The sequence below is a fragment of the Cyprinus carpio genome, chromosome A8 (assembly GCF_018340385.1).
Source record: "Cyprinus carpio isolate SPL01 chromosome A8, ASM1834038v1, whole genome shotgun sequence".
Lineage (NCBI taxonomy): Eukaryota > Metazoa > Chordata > Actinopteri > Cypriniformes > Cyprinidae > Cyprinus > Cyprinus carpio.
In genome coordinates, this window is record NC_056579.1 from 11,042,587 (window position 1) to 11,065,307 (window position 22,721).

General features: G+C 35.1%; 1 protein-coding gene across 1 annotated transcript in view; it reads right to left on the reverse strand.

Annotated features, from left to right (window-relative positions):
* nphp4 (nephronophthisis 4) overlaps positions 1 to 22,721 on the reverse strand; it is a gene marked incomplete at its 5' end in the record, with an annotated part of 135,568 nt that overhangs the window by 100,829 nt on the left and 12,018 nt on the right. Inside the window, 4 exon segments of the mRNA XM_042763030.1 lie at positions 740 to 879; positions 5,787 to 5,945; positions 11,314 to 11,378; positions 12,102 to 12,262. Coding sequence (XP_042618964.1) covers positions 740 to 879; positions 5,787 to 5,945; positions 11,314 to 11,378; positions 12,102 to 12,262 — 525 coding nt within the window.

The following is a 22,721-nucleotide window of genomic DNA, read 5'->3' on the forward strand; positions in this document are numbered from 1 at the left end:
ATATGTGAGGTTGATCAGAGAGAGACAATGCAACTCTAATATGAGAAATCTGGAACACACAATGAGTTAGTCTGCATAACAGTCTTCATTCTAATACAAAACCTATCACACCGTGCCAATGAAATCAACCATGATTTTCACTAATGACTACTTTATCCAGACTGTGTTCAGGCCACCTGTGCATTTACTGAAGCACTGAAGGCAATACTCTACAAAAAAAGTCCATTTGTTTGGGTTGTTTATTTCAGCAAGCAAAAGAGACTATAGTGTACACAGGGTAATTTGTTTCAATCATCCAAATACAGCTCACTCAATCTCATTAACCACCCAATTAATGGAAATTCTGGAATAAACAAAAATATGTGCAAATAAAGTAGTTCAACAACAGCATAAGGTTTGCTTTTGTGTTATGCTGAATTCTGACACCGAAAGGTATCACTAAAAAGTTAATAATATAATATAATAAAAATAAAAAATTCTGTATAGTTTTTCTATGTATAATTTTTATAAAATGAGATATGCTGACTTGGCAACTAGTTCATATTTTATTTCTGTTAAAGGTTTTTGTGACATTTCTGCACACATTATAAGTGGACCTTAAGGGAAAAAAACATAATTTAATAATTGTATACAGCCCTTAAGAAGAAGTCATATCATAACTTCTGGAAAAAAAAATTACTTGCTGAATTTACATAACTGAATGGCTTAAACGTTTGGTTCGAGTCATTTAGTAGCTTACTGTATTCTGGCAGTCTCTGTTGTGCAGCTGGAGCAGGTTAGATTCGAAGACCTCCATGGAGGGGAAGAGTGTCACACGTAGGCCATCCAACACACACAAGAAGCTCTTTAACAGAAGACGAGGCTTCCGCAGTGCATCTGCTGCAACAGAGATGGAGTGAATATAACTTTAACATTGTACTCATTTCCTGCATGCACAGTCAATTGCATCCAGCCATTTTATTATTGTCCTTTATATTTAATGGCTATTCATTTTTTACAGCATTACAGCAACAAAGGATTTAATTAGACAGTAAAAATTAATTTATCAGCACGCTTCAGAATGCCAAGATCATCTTCCTCATGGCAATGCATTCAAATATGCAGAAAAAAAACACAAAGTGCACAGGGTAACAAACCAGTGAGCGATGCACAAGAGAGCTCAATGTGTTCCAGAAGCAGGGAAAAATCCATGCAGTTGAGGCCAACGTATAAGGACCAATGATAATTTATCAATTGGAGTGTGTGTCTGGCTGCATCATCACAGGCACATTTCCTCCAGCTGAGATCTTTGGCTGGCCCCATTTCCGCTCTCAGTAGGGGTCTCTCTGTGAAGCGTTTCAAACATTGTCTATTGAGAAAGTCATCTGCATATCCAAACCATCGCACCCACTTTTTCTTTTCTTTGTGACAAAAAATCTAGCTCATTAACCCACATGGGTCTAAGAAACTCCATAATCAATTAAAAAATGTTTTGAGCGATCTGAAAATGGTCACATCACATGTCTGTGATTGTCAAGATTTGCCTGGTTTGCCTTGGCACATCCAAACATGCTCAATTTACAGCGATGCTAACCTGCTTCTCTTTGAAAAATTCATCCTTGATGTTTTATTTAGACGTCTCAGAGAAATATGCAGAAAATAAAATAGAAATGAAATAAAATCTTCACATACAGACAGGTTAAGTGAATCATCCTCAATAATTTATTTAAAGATGAACATCTGTTATACAGCATTAACCCCCAGGGCTAGGCAAACTGGTTTCTACAACTGTTGTGCATTCCCTTAGTGAAAGCTGTCTATAAATAATTTTCTTCTCAGAAGTACTGGACCTGAATGTTTACAGGATACATGATTCATTTCAAAGATTTCTGAAGTGAAATCTACATGGAATGTTGGAAGAATTATTTTGAAATATTTTGTGAGGTACACAAACATTCAAAAGATTGGGGTTGGAAAGATTTTTGATGTTTTTCAAAAGTCTCAAGGCTGTATTTGTTTATATATATATATATATATATATATATATATATATATATATATATATATATATATATATATATATATATATATATATATATATATATATCTTTATATATTTATACCTGACAAACAAATGTTTGAAATGATTAAGATTTTTTTAAGTTTTTATATATTTCAAATTGTATTTTATTCCTGTGATAGAAAAGCTGAAATTTCAGCCGCCATTACTTGCTATTAATAATATGCTGATGTCATTTCTTTAAACATTATCAATGTTAAAGGGTTGGTTCACCCAAAAATGAAAATTAGGCTGCGTTTCACTCACCTTCGAGGCATCCTAGGTGTATATGACTTTCTTCTTTCAGACGAATCCAGTCGGAGTTATATTAAAAAATGTCTTTGATCTTTCAAGCTCTATCGTTGCAGTCAGCGGGTATTGCAGTGCTTCAGTACAAAAGAGGTGAAATAAAAAGTGCCCTTCCATAAAAAAAAGTGTCTCACACGGCTCTGGGAGGTGAACAAAGGCCTCCTGTATCGAATCGATGCATTTTTTGTAAGAAAAATATCCATATTCAAAATGTAATAATCACTTTAATGTAGCTTGCACCAACAGTTGTACACAGAAGCAGTTCCAGGAGCATGATGTATGAGGTCAGAGTTGCGCATGCACCGGTGAATCTCATTAAAACCAACATTTGTTTACAGGATCAAATAAAGTAAAGTTTCCTTACTTTAGCAAAGGAAAACCAGTCTCCTGTCGAAATCCTCCAACATTCTTCTTTACAATTCTTCGTTTTTTTGCTTCTAATTAGTGACCGTTGTTTTGTTTTGATCTCTCTGCTGAGTTTCCGCATGCATCACTTCTGAGCGGTGCATGTGCAAAGCTGACCTCCTGCATAATTCCCACAAAACTACTTCCGTTTACAACAGTGAATGCAAGCTAGATTCAAGTGATTATTACATTTTGAATATGGATATTTTTCTTACAAAAATGCATCGATTCGCTACAGGATGCCTTGGTTCACCCCCCGGAGCCGTGTGAGACACTTTTTTTTATGGACGGGGCACTTTTTATTTCACGTCTTTTGGACTGAAGCAATGCAGCAGCCACTGACTGCAACGATAGAGCTTGAAAGATCAAAGACAATTTTTAATATAACTCCGACTGGATATTAATATTTTAATATATATGATATCACACAGTAGAGTGTTTCAATGAACAATCACAAAAAGTTATCATATGGTGTGTGTGTGTGTGTGTGTGTGTGTGTGTGTGTGTGTGTGTGTGTGTGTGTGTGTGTGTGTGTGTGTGTGTGTGTGTGTGTATACGTGTGTAATACACAAGTTGCTGTGGCAGCAGACAGCAGGCATGCTGGTTTGAATGAGTCACAACCAGGAGAGTTTCACTTTCACGGATCACTCAGCCATACACAAACACAGTCTATCACAGTTTAGCTTTAACACACTCACACAGTCTGCCACTATCAAAGCCAGGCCCGGAGAGCTCCGACGCACTCAGACATTTACCGTACACACAGTCTGTTACCTCAAACACACTGCACAATCACTCTACACTCAAGCACACATACACACCAAACCAGACTTATCTGTACAGCAGCACTGAGGCCTGACAGCCAAACAAGTGCAGCATCGTCAGGACATTACAGCATACAAAACACTCCACCATTGAAGCCCAAGAGAGATGCGTTACAGAAGCTCTGATAGGTTACGGCTCAACAGAAGAGAATGGAGGATATTCAGTGTGCCTCTTTAAACATCTTATTTTTGCTAATGTTTTGTATTCATTTGTGTTGTGTATCTTTAAAGTTTAGAATACTGCCTTTCTCTAATACAGCAGTTCCCAGCTGTTTAACGTCAGTTTAACCCCTAGACCTAAATTTTTAATTTACTTCAAATACCACCTAATTCTAACCTTTCCATAAATACAATGTTTTTCCATAACTGCACACAATTGTAAGATTGTACAGCACATTGGTCAACATTGCGTTGTTTTAATTGTGCTTTACAAATAAACAGAAACAGAAACAATATTCTTATTTTTCTAAGCACGTTTCATCTTTAATTGGGTAGATGATGCAGAAAAATTTACATACAAGATTAAAACTCTTTCATTTACAAGTTTCTATGTTTTTATTTGGCTCTTAGCCTTTTGCAGCCCAATTAATTTGTTCTGAGGTATGACAAATTATTTTAAAATAATGTTTCCAGCCATGTGGCTCTTCATTAGACCTGATGCACGTTCTTTTGGTGAGAACATGCTATAAATATTTTTCTACTTTTAGAGCTATGGTGTGACAACCTTTTCTTTTTTGTATATTACTTTTTGTGGTTGAGCACCCTCACTGACCTTTTTTGGCTGCTACATGTGCATACTTTTTGTTACATTTTTGCCATGTAGTCTTACAATTAATATGAACTGAAGTGTCTTGTATAATAATTAAACAAACTACTAAAAAAATTTGTTATTACAAACATCAGATGAAGTACAGAATTTCACACAGACTCTGCTGTTACTACTCACTTATATATTTTTATTATGGCTGTTAAAATTATTAATTATTAAGATTAATTATTATATATAGCCATAAAAAAAAATACTTTCACACTTTTTTACTACCCAATTATATAGCAGACATTTTTACTAAGGCTGTCAACAGGTAATGACTACTTAAGAATTAATTATAATTTAATTATAATTTGAATAATATGTAAAAAAAAATTTAAATAAATATATTAAACACTAAATAATAAAATTAACACTCTTCATCATATATAATTCATGTGAACCTCCTCGGGGGAAACCCTTCTTTACAGTGCACATATAGAACCTTCCTCATGCATTAAGCATTTACTTTGTTAACCTACATTTTGAATGCCATTAAAAACTGGTGTGTGTGTGTCACAGAACTGTGTTATGATCAATCGTGCGCTAAGACTACTGGGAAATTGAAGCTTATTTTTCACTTGGATACAATAAAAACAAAAGGCGGCTAGTGGAATTTGGCTTTTATGACACTCACTCAAGAAAAGTTTATAATCAGACAGAATATATTGCTTTTGGATCTTGGAATGAAGTGCTTTGGATCATGTCTTATTAACCATGTTAACAGTCGGGGGGAACATCTCTCTTTTTCTACTTTCAGTCTATGTGGGGGCCCAGGAGGATGCAGAATATAGCACTCAAACATTTCAGATGCAGTTCAAAGACAATCCTGCTCCAGAGGAACCTCATTCCTACATCTGCTCATCGGTTTATAATGAGAGTGAGAGTAAGGGGGGAGTGAGAGAGTTAGAAATATCACTGTGGAATAATTCTCTAATTTCCTGCGTCCCTCTCTGGATCTAGACTGCGGTCGTGGGTCACGCTCCCTGTGAGATATTTGGAGTGCTGGAGGATTAGCCCGACATTGTGCTCTACTTCCAATCCCCTCGCTACTGTGAAACCCACCACGCTTCATTACTATCGTTCAGAAAGTCTGTCTTTACCCACCCCTGAAAGCAGCTGAGAACAGAAATCATGAGCACAGTCAGAAAAGTTGTGAAAAGCTTCAAATGCTTTTGCTTCAAAGTCTCATTTATGACCTGGTTTGGTATGAAGTGATTTTGAAGCTAATCAAGGGAATGTACTGAGAAACGGGAAGCTCTTTAGTGAGGCTTCTAGAGTTCCTTCTGTTGTCTCCATGGCAACACACATTCTCTCGTTACAGATGAGCAGTCATCAAATGTCATTTGATTGTTTTATAACTGTAATGAAAATCTAGCAGGGGCATTGTGGGTAATCCTACATGTGCCTGTGTCCGTGGACGACACCACACCAGGGATGCTGTCATGTCCAGACACTAGAATGTTGGGCGGGAGCAGGTGCATGATGGGAGTGAGAGCTGGGTGTGGCTGAATGGATTTGAGCAACTGAGAGCCCTCCATCACTGATAATATGCCATTCACTACAGAGAGAAAAAGACAGTCATGATTTCCATTGAACTTCACAGAAAGATGACACAATTCTAGTTGTTTACATTTTCTATTAGTGCAAAGCTCACTGCCACAATACAAAGGAGTTGCTAAGTGTTTCATAAGGTGGTCTGAGCATAAGGTGGTCTGTTCTGTTGTTGCAAGGATATTCTGGGTGGTTACTTGTTGGTTACTCACTGTAATAGATACAGTCAGCAATGCATCATATATGATGGTGTGGTTTTACATAGAGAAAAACAAATCCCTACTAATCATTTATTCTAATGAAGAAAATATCTGACAGATTTAGCCAATAAATAAATAAATTAAAAAATTATAATAAACGTATGCAAATAATATATACACTACTACCAAAAGCAGTACTCATTTGGTCAATATTTAGAATTATGACCATTTGAAATAATACATAACAAAAACTTCAAAATGTATTTTATTCCTGTGATGGCAAAGCTGAATTTTCAGCATTACTCCAGTCTTAGGTGTCACATGATTTTTCAGAAATCATTCTATAATAATATGTTGATTTGGTGCACAATAAACATTTCTTTTTATTATCGATGTTGAAAATAGTTGTGCTGCTTTTTGTGGAAACTGTGATACATTTTTTCAGGATTCTTTGATGAATATAAAGTTTAAAAGAACAGCTTTTATTTGAAATAGATTTTTTACTATCTTTACTGAACCAAAAATATAGAATAGTAGTATATATTAAAATTTAAAAAATGATTTTTTAAAACCGATGCAATATATATCATAACCAATAAGAAAATTTTGTTAATTTTCTCAATTCACTCATCACTGACAGGTGTGAAAAAAAATGGATTCTGATTTCAGCAAGTGGGCAGAGTCTCCTTACTGAATGAATCTATGAAACTGCTACATATATGCCTGTTCCCTCTTTCAGTGTTAGTTTATGGGATTGACTGTATTGCCCAATTTATCATCAGCCTTTTCAGGGATTAGTCTGAAAGGTAACAGCCCACCTCTCCTCAACATTTATGTGTTAGTGTGAAAGGTAATGGTGCACACTGAAGTTTAATTTATGGGTAGAAAAAAAAATTCTAACCTCAAGTCTTAGCAATCTAATAGCTCAGAAATGGTGCACGGACAATTTATTACCCACACAGGGGCGCGCCCCCAAGGGGTGGCCAGTTTAATGGCCACCCCTGTGGCCACCCCTAGAATGATTTGCAGTGGCTACTATTATTTAAATCTATTTTAAATCTATTAAAAAATAATTTAATATCTATACCTATCACACAGAGTGACGTTTTTCTCCAGAAGTCTGCATAATTGCAAATGTGACATTGATTTCATACAAAAGTTCACAAGAAGTTAATATCAGTTTAATAGAACTATTTCTAAAAACAAAAATCATTCAAAACACAGCCATATTTGCGTCTCTGAGCAACATGATAGTTTCGTTCCTGAATCAAACCCGGTTCAATCGCAAGACTCACGGTAAAATCTAGATTTATACCATTTTTTAAACAATTTCAAACATCAGTTTTTCAATGTTTTATGTTTAAAATATCAAAAACATTACATCATTGTTAAATACTGAGGTAAAAAAACTAAATGGGCACTTCAGATGCATCCATTGTCAAATACTGTGCTGTTGGACAAGTGCACCCAATGAAAAAAAACTCACCATCAGCAAAAAGATTTTCGTTACTAAATCCCAGAAATCACAGAGATATCTTTTTTTGTCAATATTCCAAACCCTTTATTTTATTTATTTATTTTTTGATGTGCCACCCCAAGATTTACTTGGCCTCTGGCCACCCCTATTAAAACTGGAACACATCATTGTTAAATATGAGAGCACAAGCACTGAGATCATAAAAGATTACCGGAGAGTCATGCTAGAGTCAACAACTATATTGTATGCTAGCAATTTACACTTTAATTTAATTTTACCACACTTTTGCCCATTCTACATGGTTTCGAGAATAGCTTCACTGTCAGACACTTCCGCAGCAGAGGAAAAACACCCACCTGGACCCCATTTGAGTTTCTAAACTTTATTTACTTATAAAACAAGCACTTTATGGCTTATGTTCTCAAGCAAAGCAACACCACTGAGCCAAGGTAAGACTCAGATATTGAAATCTCACAAAGGCCAGTATGTGTAAGGACTTATATAAGGCTTTTAGATGCAGGTGTGTCTACAAGGCCAGAGAAAATTGTCCCATAGTGCAACTGGACATGGTTCCAAATGTGTTCTGTTTTGTTGCTTATGTGCTACTCTTTGTTGTGCACATTTGTGAGAAAGAAAGAACAGGCTGGTGTGAACCCGCTGAAAGACGTGCCGTTCACGCCAGTCTGCATCATTATATTTCAGCAGAGCTTTCCATTTTTCACTAGGCCATTTATCCCAGAAACTGATAAACGCACGCACACATTCCACTCTATTACTTCGAAACCGTATTACACAAAATCTTGCATCACTATCACTCAACTGGAAGAAAACATGGCCAGTTCTGAATGAAACAAACGTGTGTGCGCTCACCTGCATGAATTGAGGAAATGAATGTCGGTGACACCTGCATAGGATTTGTGGATTGTGAATGTGCAAATATTTTTATTAAAATATCAAATAAGAAAGAGCAGGGAAAAAATATTTCCTTCCAAAGGCCTAGACATATTCTGGAACAATGCCATAGCCTGAGAGCATGTGCAGTCACTTTATTAGACAAACTAATTTTATTGGTCAGAATTGCACTTGGCTTACTCTGTACCACTGTGCAAATCACTAAGCTGCAGTGTGTCATTCTGTTGACTCTTTATAACAGCTCTGAGTGGTGCTTGCTTAATGGTTAGGGATCAGGGCTTTTTTAAAAAAAGATCACAGGTTCAATCACAAGTAGGGTGCCAAAATTGCTGAGATTACTTATCTAATGGACCAATCTGTACAATTAGAGTACAACAAATTGGATTAAAAAACATCCACTTAGTAGCACATAAACATGCTGTTCTAATGATTACGTATTACTGGGCACAGAGAGAATTGGCACACTTTTTCTATTCACTGCGCTCATTTTGGGGGTCAATCTGCAGAATGAAACAGTGTGTGATGGAACTACCAATCCTGAGAAAATCTATGCACAGATTTTGTGTGGGCCTGCATATTTATAGTACGTACCAATCCTGAGGAAATCTATGCATTTCAAATATAACCTGCTGATCTTTTTTACATATGTTTTTTCCTGTTTACTGTGTCTGTATAAATGAGACACCTGCTATAGTGTAGTATTACTGTGGTTTTTTTTTAAGTATTTGTTTTGGTTTTTGAATGTTTTTTAATGTTTTGGAAGGAAGTCCGTTAGGCTAAACAATGTTGCTAAAAAAAAATAAAAACAGTATTGTTGTGAAATATTTTTAGAATTGACTTCAATATACTTTAAAATGTAATTTCTTTCTGTGATGGTACATTTTCAGCAGCAATTACTCCAGTCTTCAGTCACACAATCCTTCAGAAATCATTATAATATGCTGACTTGGTGCTCAAAATATATTTCTTAATATTATCAATACTGCTTTATAGTTTTGTCAAAACCGTGATTTGTTTTCAGGGTTCTTTAATTAACATAAAGTTCAAAAGAACAGCATTTAAAAAAAAAACAGTAAATAAATTTATAATGTTACAAATGATTTCTGTCACTTTTGATTCAATATAATCCATCCTTGCTAAATAAAAGTATTAAAAATCTTACTAACCCCAAATTTTTGAATGGTAGAGTGTGTATTTAATAATATAGAAAGCAGGAAAAAAGACAGATTTGCATCTCTTATACAAACTCCAAGGATCAGCATGTGTGAAGCACAAGTACAAACCACCAGGCCATGGCTCATGGCGACAGCATTAAAATTATTCAAAATAAAATTCCCATTGAATACTTCATGATTTATAACCTATAATTTAACAACTAATTTAACATGACCAATCTTTCTTTGGCATTTCAAGGTTAGTATGTGTTTCTTTCACAGGTGAAGGAACAGCAGATGTAACAACATCCATGTGGCTTTGCATCTATTTGTCTCTATTCTTAAGGAATGACTAAGCTACTGTGCTTGTCAAAATCAGCCATCTACAAACATTGAAGTGTGTCAAAATAGGAATTCTAATCTTCGGAGATGAAAAACTGCTCACTCATTCTCACATCTCTCCGTCTCTCTCTTCTATGCTCACACACAAAGACATGCACCCAGACAAACACATCAAATAAAGCACAGATTTCAACGTGCCAGCATTTTTAGGCTCTACCAGTGCTGTTTACATCCTCTATGCCAGTAGATCTCAACTTGTGGGTCATGATCCAGAAATGTTCCAAAAATCAATGCTAAATACAAAAAAATAAAATATAACCAACCATCCAAATAATTGAACATTAAATGTAGCAAAAATATACATTCCTCTCCAATTTTTAAAAAAGATGTCTATGTCTTCTGTTTATGACATCACATGCTATACATCCAAATAAAATCTATGGGTATTTTGGTGCAAAATCAGTCAAAAATTAGGCAAAAGCCAACAAATGCAGGTTACATGGTGTCTAAAAAACATCCTTCCATCCAATTTGCTTTCAAGTGGAAATCAATCGAAATGGTAAAGTCAAGGCAGATTGAATATTGAAAGCATTTGAAAAATGAGGCAAACACACACATATGCAAATAGTTTCTCATCACTAGTGTCAGAAAGCATAAAGTGCTATTTATCAACTATTTATTACTAAGCTCTTGCTGTTGTCTCTAGCTCGGTTTGACTCCTTTGATACCATCAGTAGAATATGTTTTCTAGTGTCAAATTTCACTACATGTTTTTTCCCAGAAATCAGGCCGGTTCAGTCAAGCCTTCAAATACCCGCTGTGCTGCTGGGGTAATCACATCAATGAAACATCTATCTACTGTACCCAACTAAAAAAATCTGCCTAGAAGAAAACACATTCACTGAGTGAATACTTCAGCTTTAAAAGACAACATGAAACACAATTCACAGCCTATTTCATGCAATGTGACAGATTTACGTGTCACTCAGGATATTCAATTTGAAAAAAGTAGGGTGGGATTTGATTGGATAATGACAAAAGTCACAGTGTTTTAAATATCAGAACAGAGTCACACCCGAATGCCTGGTGTCGAACAGACTGAAAGTCACTTATGAGTGGTTTTTTTGAGTTGTTGATGATTTTTTTGAATTGGTGTAATTAGAGTATCAATTCTGATTTCATGTTGACTTCAAACTTTGACTGAATACACTATTTGTTGAACAGAATTGAGCTGCTAAAGGTGTGGACTATGAACTATTGACTACATGTGAAGCTCAGGGTTGCACTCACTGTGCAGAGGGTCTTTCAGTGTTGGGTGCAGGAGGGCTCTGGGGGTCCCATTGAACAGACTCAACCTGAAAAAGCTACATGGTGGTTAAAAAAATAGTAATATTAAGTTAAAATATTTATGTTCAACATTGATAATAAGAAACATTTCTTGAGCAGCAAATCAGCATATTAGAATGATTTCTGAAGGCTCATGTGACACTAAAACAAACAACAGTTATTTTAAATTGTAATAACATTTCATTACAATTAACTGTATTTTAAATAAAATCAATGGTGAGAACATCTTTGAAAACAATAAAATATCTCATTGATCCCAAACTATTTAATAGTAATGTATATATGTTCTATATCATAACAAAACATATATTGCAAAAAATGTGTTTAAATAGTATAAAGCACTTTTTCTAAAGTAGCATTGTCCAAAAGCAACACCAGCGGATCAAGTTTCAGAAGTGGGCTCTTTTGTGTCCTAAAATGTGGAATGAATTTAAGGAGGTGGGTGACAAATTTAAATACAAAGAGTATTCAGTAAAGTACTCAGTTTACAAAGTGTACTCGGAGTTCATTCAGAGAGAACATGAAATTACAGAGCCATTAAAACAGTTATGAGAGGCATGCATTCAGTTCTTTCTTCTGCTGAATAATGTGATGAATATCTTATGAAAAGTTTGTTAATTATTTTAAGGTTTCAGGATTTGCTGCATAGTCAATAAGACTGTCTGCTCTGGAGTGTCATCTTTCTCACTCATGGAAATGGCCATACCGCACCGCTCTGAAGTGACCGTTACCTGCCCTCCCCCTGAGAGATGATGGTGTCTGCGCGACCTGTGAAGAGCTGGAGCAGTCCAAACCCTGACCCCACTGCATCCTGGGAACCATCTGCCCTGGTAGACAGAGACACCAACTCCACCAAAGGACTCAGACACAGGGAAGTGTGGAAGTACACCACCTACAATAAAGAGACAGACAGAGAAAATTATAAAGTAATAAGGAAGTGTGGAGTTTGGAAGTTTATAACTTATGCAGAAGTAGAAGTTTATTAAGTTTTTTTTGTTTTTATCTTTTCATAATACACAGTGTTTCAAAGCAGCTTTACAGAAAATCATGACATTAATGTTACATATTATATTATATAAACCACAAACTATCAAAACTATAAAACTTTAAAAAAAAAAGATGCACAAGCCACACATTTTAAGGTATTATTCTTGTTCATATCACAAACACCTCTGAAGTGTAATATGTTGGGTTGGAGTTCAGAAAACATCCTCGAAAAACCCCTAACCTTACATATAAGCAATAATAATAGTGCTACTTGCTTTGGCAAACAACACTAATAAAAACAGCAAACAAAGGAATCTGAGGTGAGAGGGTGAGAAAACAGAGAGAGATACACAAGGTTATGGATATGAAAAAAATGTGTTGAAAAGTGAGAAATTGTGTAGGAGGAAGATTAAACCTGTAACTTAACTTTATCAGAGAAAACCCAGAGGTTTGTTGAGAAAGAACCTTAAGAGGATGTCTGGACATAATGATTTGTTTTAAAAAGCTCGCAGAGTCTTGGTCTGATATCCCGTGGCTCTTGGAGGAACCTCGCTGAGGATGTCTAAGAAAGCGCAGGCCACCTCACACTATTTTCACAGAAAATAAAAATTTCTCTCTCACAGACTGCAAGTTGGATGTTTAGCCCAAGGAAATATTCATTTCCCAGAATAACAATGTTTTCTCACTTAAAGCTTTGAAGTCAAATGAGAGATGGAGGCACACATTTAAGTCTAGCAAACACTGAATCAGTTTAACAATTACAAGAAACACCTACTTACACCACACCAAGCAATAGCAGCAGCAGCAGCTCTGATTATGCAGAAAAAAACAAAACTCCATCTACACAAACATCAAAGCAAAGAGTTCTGTGAAATCAGCTGAAGAGCAGGACACAATCAGTGCTAGCACCCTGCACAAGCAGCACAGCGAGTCATATTTGCTTAGGTCATTTTTATGCATAATCTGAATAAGATTTCACATTTGAAAACTAATAAGACAACCCTGTTCTTCTCCATATAATGTAATTATAAGGCAGGCTGCTATGTTTCTATAGCCTGATTATTAGTGACATTTACCCTATTTTTGTGGCACAGGCTACTGTTTATGGTATAATACGCTTCCGAAACAAAAGCTTATGTGCATTTTTTGCCTATGCAATATTTGAATAATAAAACCCATTTATGCATTATGTACGTTTTTCATATTAATAGTCCTTATACTTTAAAAGACATTATAAATGTAATATATGAATGAGCAATAATAATAAAAATGGAGAGATGCTTGCGTTAACAAGCACTACTTCTAATAGAAACAAAACAATTATACACGTCTCAAGTGTGTTTGTGCATTCAAGTGAATGATCTTCAGTGAACAATTCTGCCAAAAATAATGTCCTTTCCTGTAGCACTCACTGTATTTCTATTCTTGAGTCTTTAGATCATGAATCTTTTATGGAACATATAATATTTTAAGCGTCGCAAACTCAAGTTCCTAAAATACCGAACTACAAAGATTTATATGTGTCCGTTTACAAGCGATTCAACAGCATGCAGAAGTGCTCTGGCTGATTTTTTGGGCTATGTGGGTTGATGGTGCTTGAATCCTAAAATCAGATCACAAGAGCTCCTGCTAAGTTTGGGTTGTGTGGGTTAAATTTGAGGCTAGTTTGAATGCAACTAGAGGTTGTGCCATTGATTGAATTCACACTACTTACAGGCACTAAAGAGGCATAGAATAAAGTACACATTCACATGGATCAGAATTCAAACTAAAGAAATGAAACAGAACCATGACAGAAGAGCTTCCAGAGTGCATTGATTCAGTTTTTCATGCCACAGATGTTGAACAGCATTTGAAATGTTTAACAATTAGAGACGCAAGCAATGATGACAATTGTATAATTTCATCCTTCTTTCATCATTGAAAGCGTTTTTATTAATACATTGGTTATGAAAATACTCTATCACAACATTTTGAGAATTTAGAATTTAGATCTTTAGTATTAAATTTTTGATTCAAAAATTAATAAGAAAATGATCCACCAGAAAAAGAAAAAAACTCCTTTAATGGAATAGCTCGTCCAAAAGTAAAAAAAAAAAAAAAAATGTACTCTCACCAAACAGTTGCTGGTCCCCATTAACTTCCATAGTAAAATACTATGTGTTCAGCAGAAGCTGAGTTTGGAACAACCTGAGGGTGAATAAATGATGATGGAATATTTCTTTTTGAGCAAACTATGCCTTTAAGTTTTAATTCCATCAAAATGCTGAAAAATATAAAATAACATTTTATAGCTATTACTTAATTATAAATAGTTATTATGTAATCAACTTTTCCAGTTTTGCTACAAGGTCAACCTCAGTATTTCACGTAACCCTTCTGCATCAGTGCTTTCGAGCATGAAATGGGGTTATGTAAAATTCAAAGCAAACTTTATAAAAATCTGCTCATAACCTATGACATGTTCTTGTTTTGTTCTTACTCTGAACTTCAGATGAACTTCAGAGAGCTGAATAAACATTCTTATATGAATCTGTAATCTGAGTGGAAATAATGATTGCATTGCATGGTTGAGACGATTCCCTCAGCTCACAAGCGGGGCTGGTTTCATCAGAGCTCTGGATATGCATTTTCAATTCAAAAGGCAGGGTCTCCTCTCTTTCACTCCTCCTTTCAGACTGCTTTCCCCTCCTCTCAGTGCTATAGATAAGACAATCGCATCAATGATGCAACATGTCTTTTAAATCCTTTTTTTTTTTCTTTTTTGTGCAACACACACTATATTAAAAGACCAAATAGCTTAAGACTGTTCTCAACACACAATGGAATGTTGATAAAGTTTTGAAGAATAGTGCCTTTATTTTTCTAAATTATTATTAATTCTGCCTTTGGTTGTGATTTAAACACAACTGTTTCATTTTAAACAGCTTTATCAGGTGTCTGGATGACTGAAGAGTCCCCGATAGACCTAATATTAAAATTCTGGATGACATTGGTAATTATACAGATAATTGTTTATATGTTATAGAACCTTATAATCAGCCAATAATAAAATTCCATTGTATTTGTATAAATAAATGAAAAACAAAACACTAAAAACTATAATAAAAAATGAATTCAGGCATCATAACATTATAATGTACAATAAAATATATATATAAAAATATATATTCATAATATTCAGATATGCATTTTGAGATCTAAAGAATACATTCAACAGTGTTATTAAATTATTAATGATTTTAAAGATTATCTGCAACTGAGCATTAGATGAAGGTAAAGGTATTCTAAATATAAAAATATTTTTAAATATTAGATGTATATTAGAATTAGGTTTGTGTTATGGTATTAGAAAAATATTAATGTTAGTTTATATACAATAAATTATTCAAAATATGAGTCACAGGACTGAAATTTTTTGAACACGTCCAATTTTCTGAACCTCTGACTCTCATTAGCAGCTAATAATCTATAAACTGTGAATCCATCTGATTGCGAACTGAGAACATTAGCGTATAGACTGGACAGGCACTCATGACACAATCACGACTCCTAACCCCATAAACCCTCATAAAAAATAAATGGGATTTAGAAATTCAGCAGAGGAGATGCTGAGATTATCATTACACAGATCTTCCCTCTCCCGCTCTTCACAAGCCAATCAGCAGAGAGAGGGTACGGCTTCTGATCCTCTCTGCCAGAAATAGTTTGCACTTGTTCAGACGCCCCCAAAAACACAGTCAACAAATCATTAGTCAGGATGAGTTTTGACACATCCCTGTAAAATTCACAAGGGCACCAAGTCCTAGTAAAGTAGCATTATAATGTGATCCAGTGCAGGCGGGAAGCAGGTTTGAGATTGTCATGCATAGCGAGAGGGATTATTGCTAGGCTGTTCTGTTTTTATGGGCTCATTAACAAAAAATGGGACCTTTTGAAGTACTGAGTTCAAGACTCTATGAAAATGTTGCATTACAACTGTGTAAGTCACCTAGTGTGTGTGTGTGTGTGTGTGTGTGTGTGTGTGTGTGTGTGTGTGTGTGTGTGTGTGTGTAAGAGAGAGAGAAAATATAAAATGTATAAGCAGCAGAAAGCAGACAACAAACACAGACCCTAGGGACTCTAACTAACCTTGTGAAAGTGAATCATAGAGCGCATGGCTCTTGTCGAGGGGCTTCTGCTGTCTACTGCTGCAGTCCAGCAGATGAGAAGCAAGAAGGCCAGCCTGTAAATGTCTGTATACAGCATTCTCACTGCTCACTGACGGGAAAAACAGGTACTAGGAGCACCAAATGTAATATGTTAACTCCTGAGATTAATTACATTTAGTTTAACTAACATTGCTGTTAATTAAACTACATAACCAATTCCAAAAAAGTTGGAACAATGTACAAATTGTGAGTAAAAAAGGAATGGAATAATTTACAAATCTCGTAAAGTATATTTTATTCACAATAGAATATAGATAACATATCAAATGTTGAAAGTGAGACATTCTGAAATGTCATGCCAAATATTGGCTCATTTTGGATTTCATGAGAGCTACACATTCCAAAAAAGTTGGGACAGGTAGCAATAAGAGGCCGGAAAAGTTAAATGTACATATAAGGAACAGCTGGAGGACCAATTTGCAACTTATTAGGTCAATTGGCAACATGATTGGGTATAAAAAGAGCCTCTTAGAAGTCAAGATGGGCAGAGGATCACCAATTCCCCCAATGCTGCAGTGAAAAATAGTGGAGCAATATCAGAAAGGAGTTTCTCAGAGAAAAATTGCAAAGAGTTTGAAGTTATCATCATCTATAGTGCATAATATCATCCAAAAATTCAGAGAATCTGGAACAATCTCTGTGCATAAGGGTCAAGGCCGGAAAACCATAATGGATGCCCGTGATCTTCGGGCCCTTAGACGGCACTGCATCACATACAGGAATCCTACTGTAATGGAAATCACAACATGAGCTCAGGAATACTTCCAGAAAACATTGTCGGTGAACACAATCCACCGTGCCATTCGACGTTGCCAGCTAAAACTCTATAGGTCAAAAAAGAAGCCATATCTAAACATGATCCAGAAGCGCAGGCATTTTCTCTGGGCCAAGGTTCATTTAAAATGGACTGTGGCAAAGTGGAAATCTGTTCTGTGGTCAGATGAATCAAAATTTGAAGTACTTTTTTGAAAACTGGGACTCCATGTCATCTGGACTAAAGAGGACAAGGACAACCCAAGTTGTTATCAGCGCTCAGTTCAGAAGCCTGCATCTCTGATGGTATGGGGTTGCATGGGTGTGTGTGGCATGGGCAGCTTACACATCTGGAAAGGCACCATCAATGCTGAAAGGTATATCCAAGTTCTAGAACAACATATGCTCCCATCCAGACGTCGTCTCTTTCAGGGAAGACCTTGCATTTTCCAACATGACAATGCCAGACCACATACTGCATCAGTTTACATCATGGCTGCGTAGAAGAAAGATCTGGGTACTGAAATGGCCAGCCTGCAGTCCAGATCTTTCCCCTGTAGAAAACATTTGACACATAATAAAGAGGAAGATGCGACAAAGAAGACCTAAGACAGTTGAGCGACTAGAAGCCTGTATTAGACAAGAATGGGACAACATTCCTATTCCTAAACTTGAGCAACTTGTCTCCTCAGTCCCCAGATGTTTGCAGACTGTTATAAAAAGAAGAGGGGATGCCACACAGTGGTAAACATGGCCTTGTCCCAACTTTTTTGAGATGTGTTGATGCCATGAAATTTTGAATCAACTTATTTTGTTAATGTTAAATTTTCTCAGTTAAAACATTTGATATGTCATCTATGTTGTATTCTGAATAAAATATTGAAATTTGAAACTTCCACATCATTGCATTCTGTTTTTATTCACAATTTGTACAGTGTCCCAACTTTTTTTGAATCGGGTTTGTATATGTCACTAAACAGTGCTGACTTAACAAATATGGCTTTAAATGGCTTTATTCCATTTTAACCTTTTTATTACGACTGGTATTTGGACACTTAGGTTAAATATATAAATGTCACTGCACTGGATAATAACTATAATAATAATAATTTTTTTTTTAATCTAACATTTATAAAGAAGTATATACATTTTATATGAAACCTTGTTTTTTTATAGAATAATATATAATTTATAGAGAATTTATAAAATAAATGTTTGGGGTCAGTAGATTTTTTCATAAATTAATACCTTTATTCGAAAAGGTTAATTAAATTGATAGTAATGACTTTAAAATTTTTACAAAAACATTCTATTCATTAAAGAATCCTAGCTTTGCCACCACATTAATAATATACATTTTAAAAAGATATTTTAAATTGTAATAAGATATCACAATATAACTGTATTTTTGATCAAATAAATGTGAAAAAAAAACTTTTAAAGTATACATAAATACTTATAAATATATATAATATTACAAAAAATAGACAGAAAGAAAGACAGCACAGCATACTTTAAGCAAAAAGATTACACCAAAAAGTTCTAAAATAATAGAAGAAAAAAAAAGAAGATTATAAGAGGGATTTATGAATTATACTATATGTAACCACTTTTCCAGGCGGTGTGACTAAATTGTGTCAGCTACAAAACTGCTCCACTCTGTGATTATGTGCTGCAGTATTCTGATACATAAACAGTGTTGAGTAAATAAGTGGGTTGAAAAGGTGGTTGAAAAATGGATTGCAGTGTGGACTGATTATTTGATGGCAATTATAGAATGGCGGTGCAAACCGGTTTCGACTATAGAAACTAGGCCAATTTGTACAAAGCTGCACAAACCAGTAGGAAAGCGCAGCATGAGTCGTGCAACCCATTTAAATTAGACACAAAAATTCTGTGTTATAAACCCATAGGGAACCAGAAATGGTTGAATGGTTAAGCTAGTCGACATTCTAAACAGCACTGAAGAGGAAAGCATATATATATGTAGCGTAATATCTGTTAGAGTCACGGATTTGTAAATATTACACAACAGTTCAGGTCAATGAATAGGCTGGTGCTATGTATCAGAGCTCATGCAGTGATACTACAGACATTCGACAGGTAAAACAAGGTTTAAGGATACAATCACTTGTGTATTGACTGAAGTTGTGTATTGACAAAATGTGTGAGCAATGCTACAATTAACAAAAACCCTGTGCAAGTTGTTCCAGACAGAGGTTCCTCTCCCCCTTGAGATTTAGGTTGAATATTTCTGCATGGTATTCACTGTAAATGCATTTTGCTGCAATAGCTAAAAATGGATACTCAATTTGCAATACAAAAGATTTGGCTTTTGATGCCTTTAAAACATATTTTATGTAATTTAAGTTTGACGATTTTACAATGTAACATTGCTGGGGTATGTAAATGAATCTATTCAAAAATTAATCACTCACTCAAGTCCTTGCACTGCACTTCTTACTTTTAGCTAAACTGTCAATTAAAAACATTCTGTTTGCTGTTGTTTTATTAACAGTAAATCTGTATTTCAATAATCACTTTAAGTTTAATGCTGCCAACTGCACTGTTCAGTCAAAAACTTTCAATGTTTTGTGCCAAAACGACAGCTGTAAATAAAATTATACACTGTATAGTGATATTTAGACACTAACCATTTAATAGAGTCACATTTATTTATTTTATTTTGTTTTTTAAATAAATGAATACTTATACTCCGGACGAAATCGTTTAATTGATCAAAAATTACCATGAAGATATTCCTAATGTTACAATAGAAATCTATTTTTAAAAATGTTCTTTTGAACTTTCTATTCATCAATGAAACCTGAAAAAAATGCACCACAATTAAATATTAAGCAGCACAAGTTTTCTGAAGGATCATTTGCCGTAGAAGAAGCTTTACCGTAAAAAGAATAAATTACATTTTGAAATATACTAAAATGTAAAAAAAAAAAAAAAAAAAAAAACTGACCACTAACTACTTATTCCAAAAAAAAACAAAAAAAACCCTTGACTGTAGTACCTATATACAGTAAATTATAAGTAGCTTGCCAGGCTAAAGTTACAAAGTATGTGAATCATCCGTTGAAATGGCACCAGCGGTGCTTTACTTGGCCATGTTCGGTCATAACAACAAATCAGGCTTCATCTTTGCGCTCTATGGTGTTGGACATTTACACTAAGAATGAAAAGGCTTTGAAGCCAGCTGTCAATACATGATTGCCTCGATGGGCCATGAGCATCCCAAACACACAGAAAGTGTAGCAAATCAATACAAACAACTCAATTGAGTTGAGCAGGATGTGCAAAAGGCGTCTGAGGGACAGGGGCCAGATGATTCAGTTTAAGGGACATCTGTACCCTGCAGGTAAACTTCAGTGACCTCACCGATCAATACCGCAGTGCTGACGGGATAACCTGGGTTAACCTCCTCTGATCAACCACCACTACATTCTTTTGCTTACGTGTGGGAATTTACACAGTATCGTGCCTATGGAGCCAGCAGGGAGACGAGTCGACCCAATCATTTTACAGTGGATTAATATGATCCATGTGTAACAGAATTGATTTATTAAAATTCTTTAGCTCTGAGAGACGAGTCAAGCATAATGAGTGGAAAACAGTTCCTTTTGAAGCATTAAAAGGAAATCGGGGCTTATTAGGGTGATGCATAGAGGCTTCTTAAATGTAAAGAGGAGATGAGAACAGAATAGAACCTGGATGAGAAAACTGTACTGGATAAATGAAACAAACCATCCGAACAAACCAAATCAATACAATGAATCTAACCCATTGCCACCCACTCTCTCATTATTCTATGAAATACAACTCCATATTGAAAACACAATAAGGATCAGTATGCAGAATACATATGTGAGTTTCAAATGTTTTTTGTTTGTTTGTTTTTTTGTATGGTGGTGCATGTGAGAGGAATGCATGTGAGAGGTATGCATGTGCGTGTCAGTATCCAGAGTGATTTGATGGAGCCGAGTCTGTTAGGACTGTGAGTTGCTTTGTTTGACTGCTGCAGAACTCGATTTACTTTGGCTGCGTTGTTTCTGCGGCTCTGCCCTCAGGCGTGATGCCCAGGCCACGGTTTGTTTATTTTGGTGGGAATTGGAGAAGCTCTGCTCCCAGCACCCAAATTAAAAACCAAGGCCCCAATGTCCCGGGGACGACGACGATCAGATTCTTCTTGTCATGTCGAACGCACAAACAAGTCACGCAAACTCAATAACAAATTGAGAGGACGTTTGATGAGTATTTTAATGAGCACTGACACAAAAGTAAAAGGCAAATACTAAACTTAGTATTAATCTTAAGACATTGAGAAGAAGTTTAAAATCACCTAGAATTAATTCTTAGGTGAGCCAATCAGAAGTGGTCAGATGAGACAGAAGAAGACTTGTATATAGCAGAGAGGCCGTGGCCAAGGTTAATGGTGGCCTGTGATGACCTTTGATTTGGCCCACTATATGCATATAATAAGGATGGGAAACAGAGAGAAAAAAAAACTTTTGTTGTTTTTGCTTTATTTTTGCTTTCAAATGCTGGGAATATAAGTGCATTTGATTAAAATGTACATTTTAATAGAATATTTATTGGTAATGCATCTTTTACCTTTAGCCCACAGCCATCAATCAAGTTTGATTTTTGCCCTATGTAGTAAAAAGTTTGGGCACCTCTGGTAAATGTTTACTATTGATACCAAATATGCTTCAAAATATGTCATACTTCATTTCATTTTTCATCAGAGTTATTTTCTTTGAAGGTTGCAAACAACCTGCAAAATTGAACGCCCTTGATGTAGAGCCAAATTGCTAAAAAAAAAATTTACATCTGTAATAAGTTGTTCTAAAAGTTAAGCTATTCTTGAATTTACAGTTATATTATAGCATTACAAAAATTCCCAATTTAAAAAAAAAATCTAAAAGGAAAAAAAAATGTATTATTATATTAAAATATAATAAATAAGTAATAAATAGAAATAATTGTTAACTAACTTTTTTGTTCCTTTTCATTTAAAAATATAAATAAATACCTACAACTGTCCTGACAGTTTTGCATTTACAATGTACTTTTGACTGCAATTGCATAAACAAGTGTCATCAAAGAAGTGCAAAATAAACATTGTTTCGGTCAGTGGTTTCAAAAACTATTTTAACTGAAACCAGAAATTTCCTTTTATTTATTATTATTATCTTTTTTTCTTTTCCTTTTTTTTTGGCAATTTTTAGTTGCATCACTTTTTTGTTTTGTTGTTTTGTTTTTGATTTTATTTGTTTGGTTGGCATAACAAATGTTCTTACTGCAAACTATGGTTCACCTTCACATTCAAAGAAAACCATTTTTTTTTTTCTTTCTTCTTTTTTTAATTATTTTTGATAGATAGGGTGG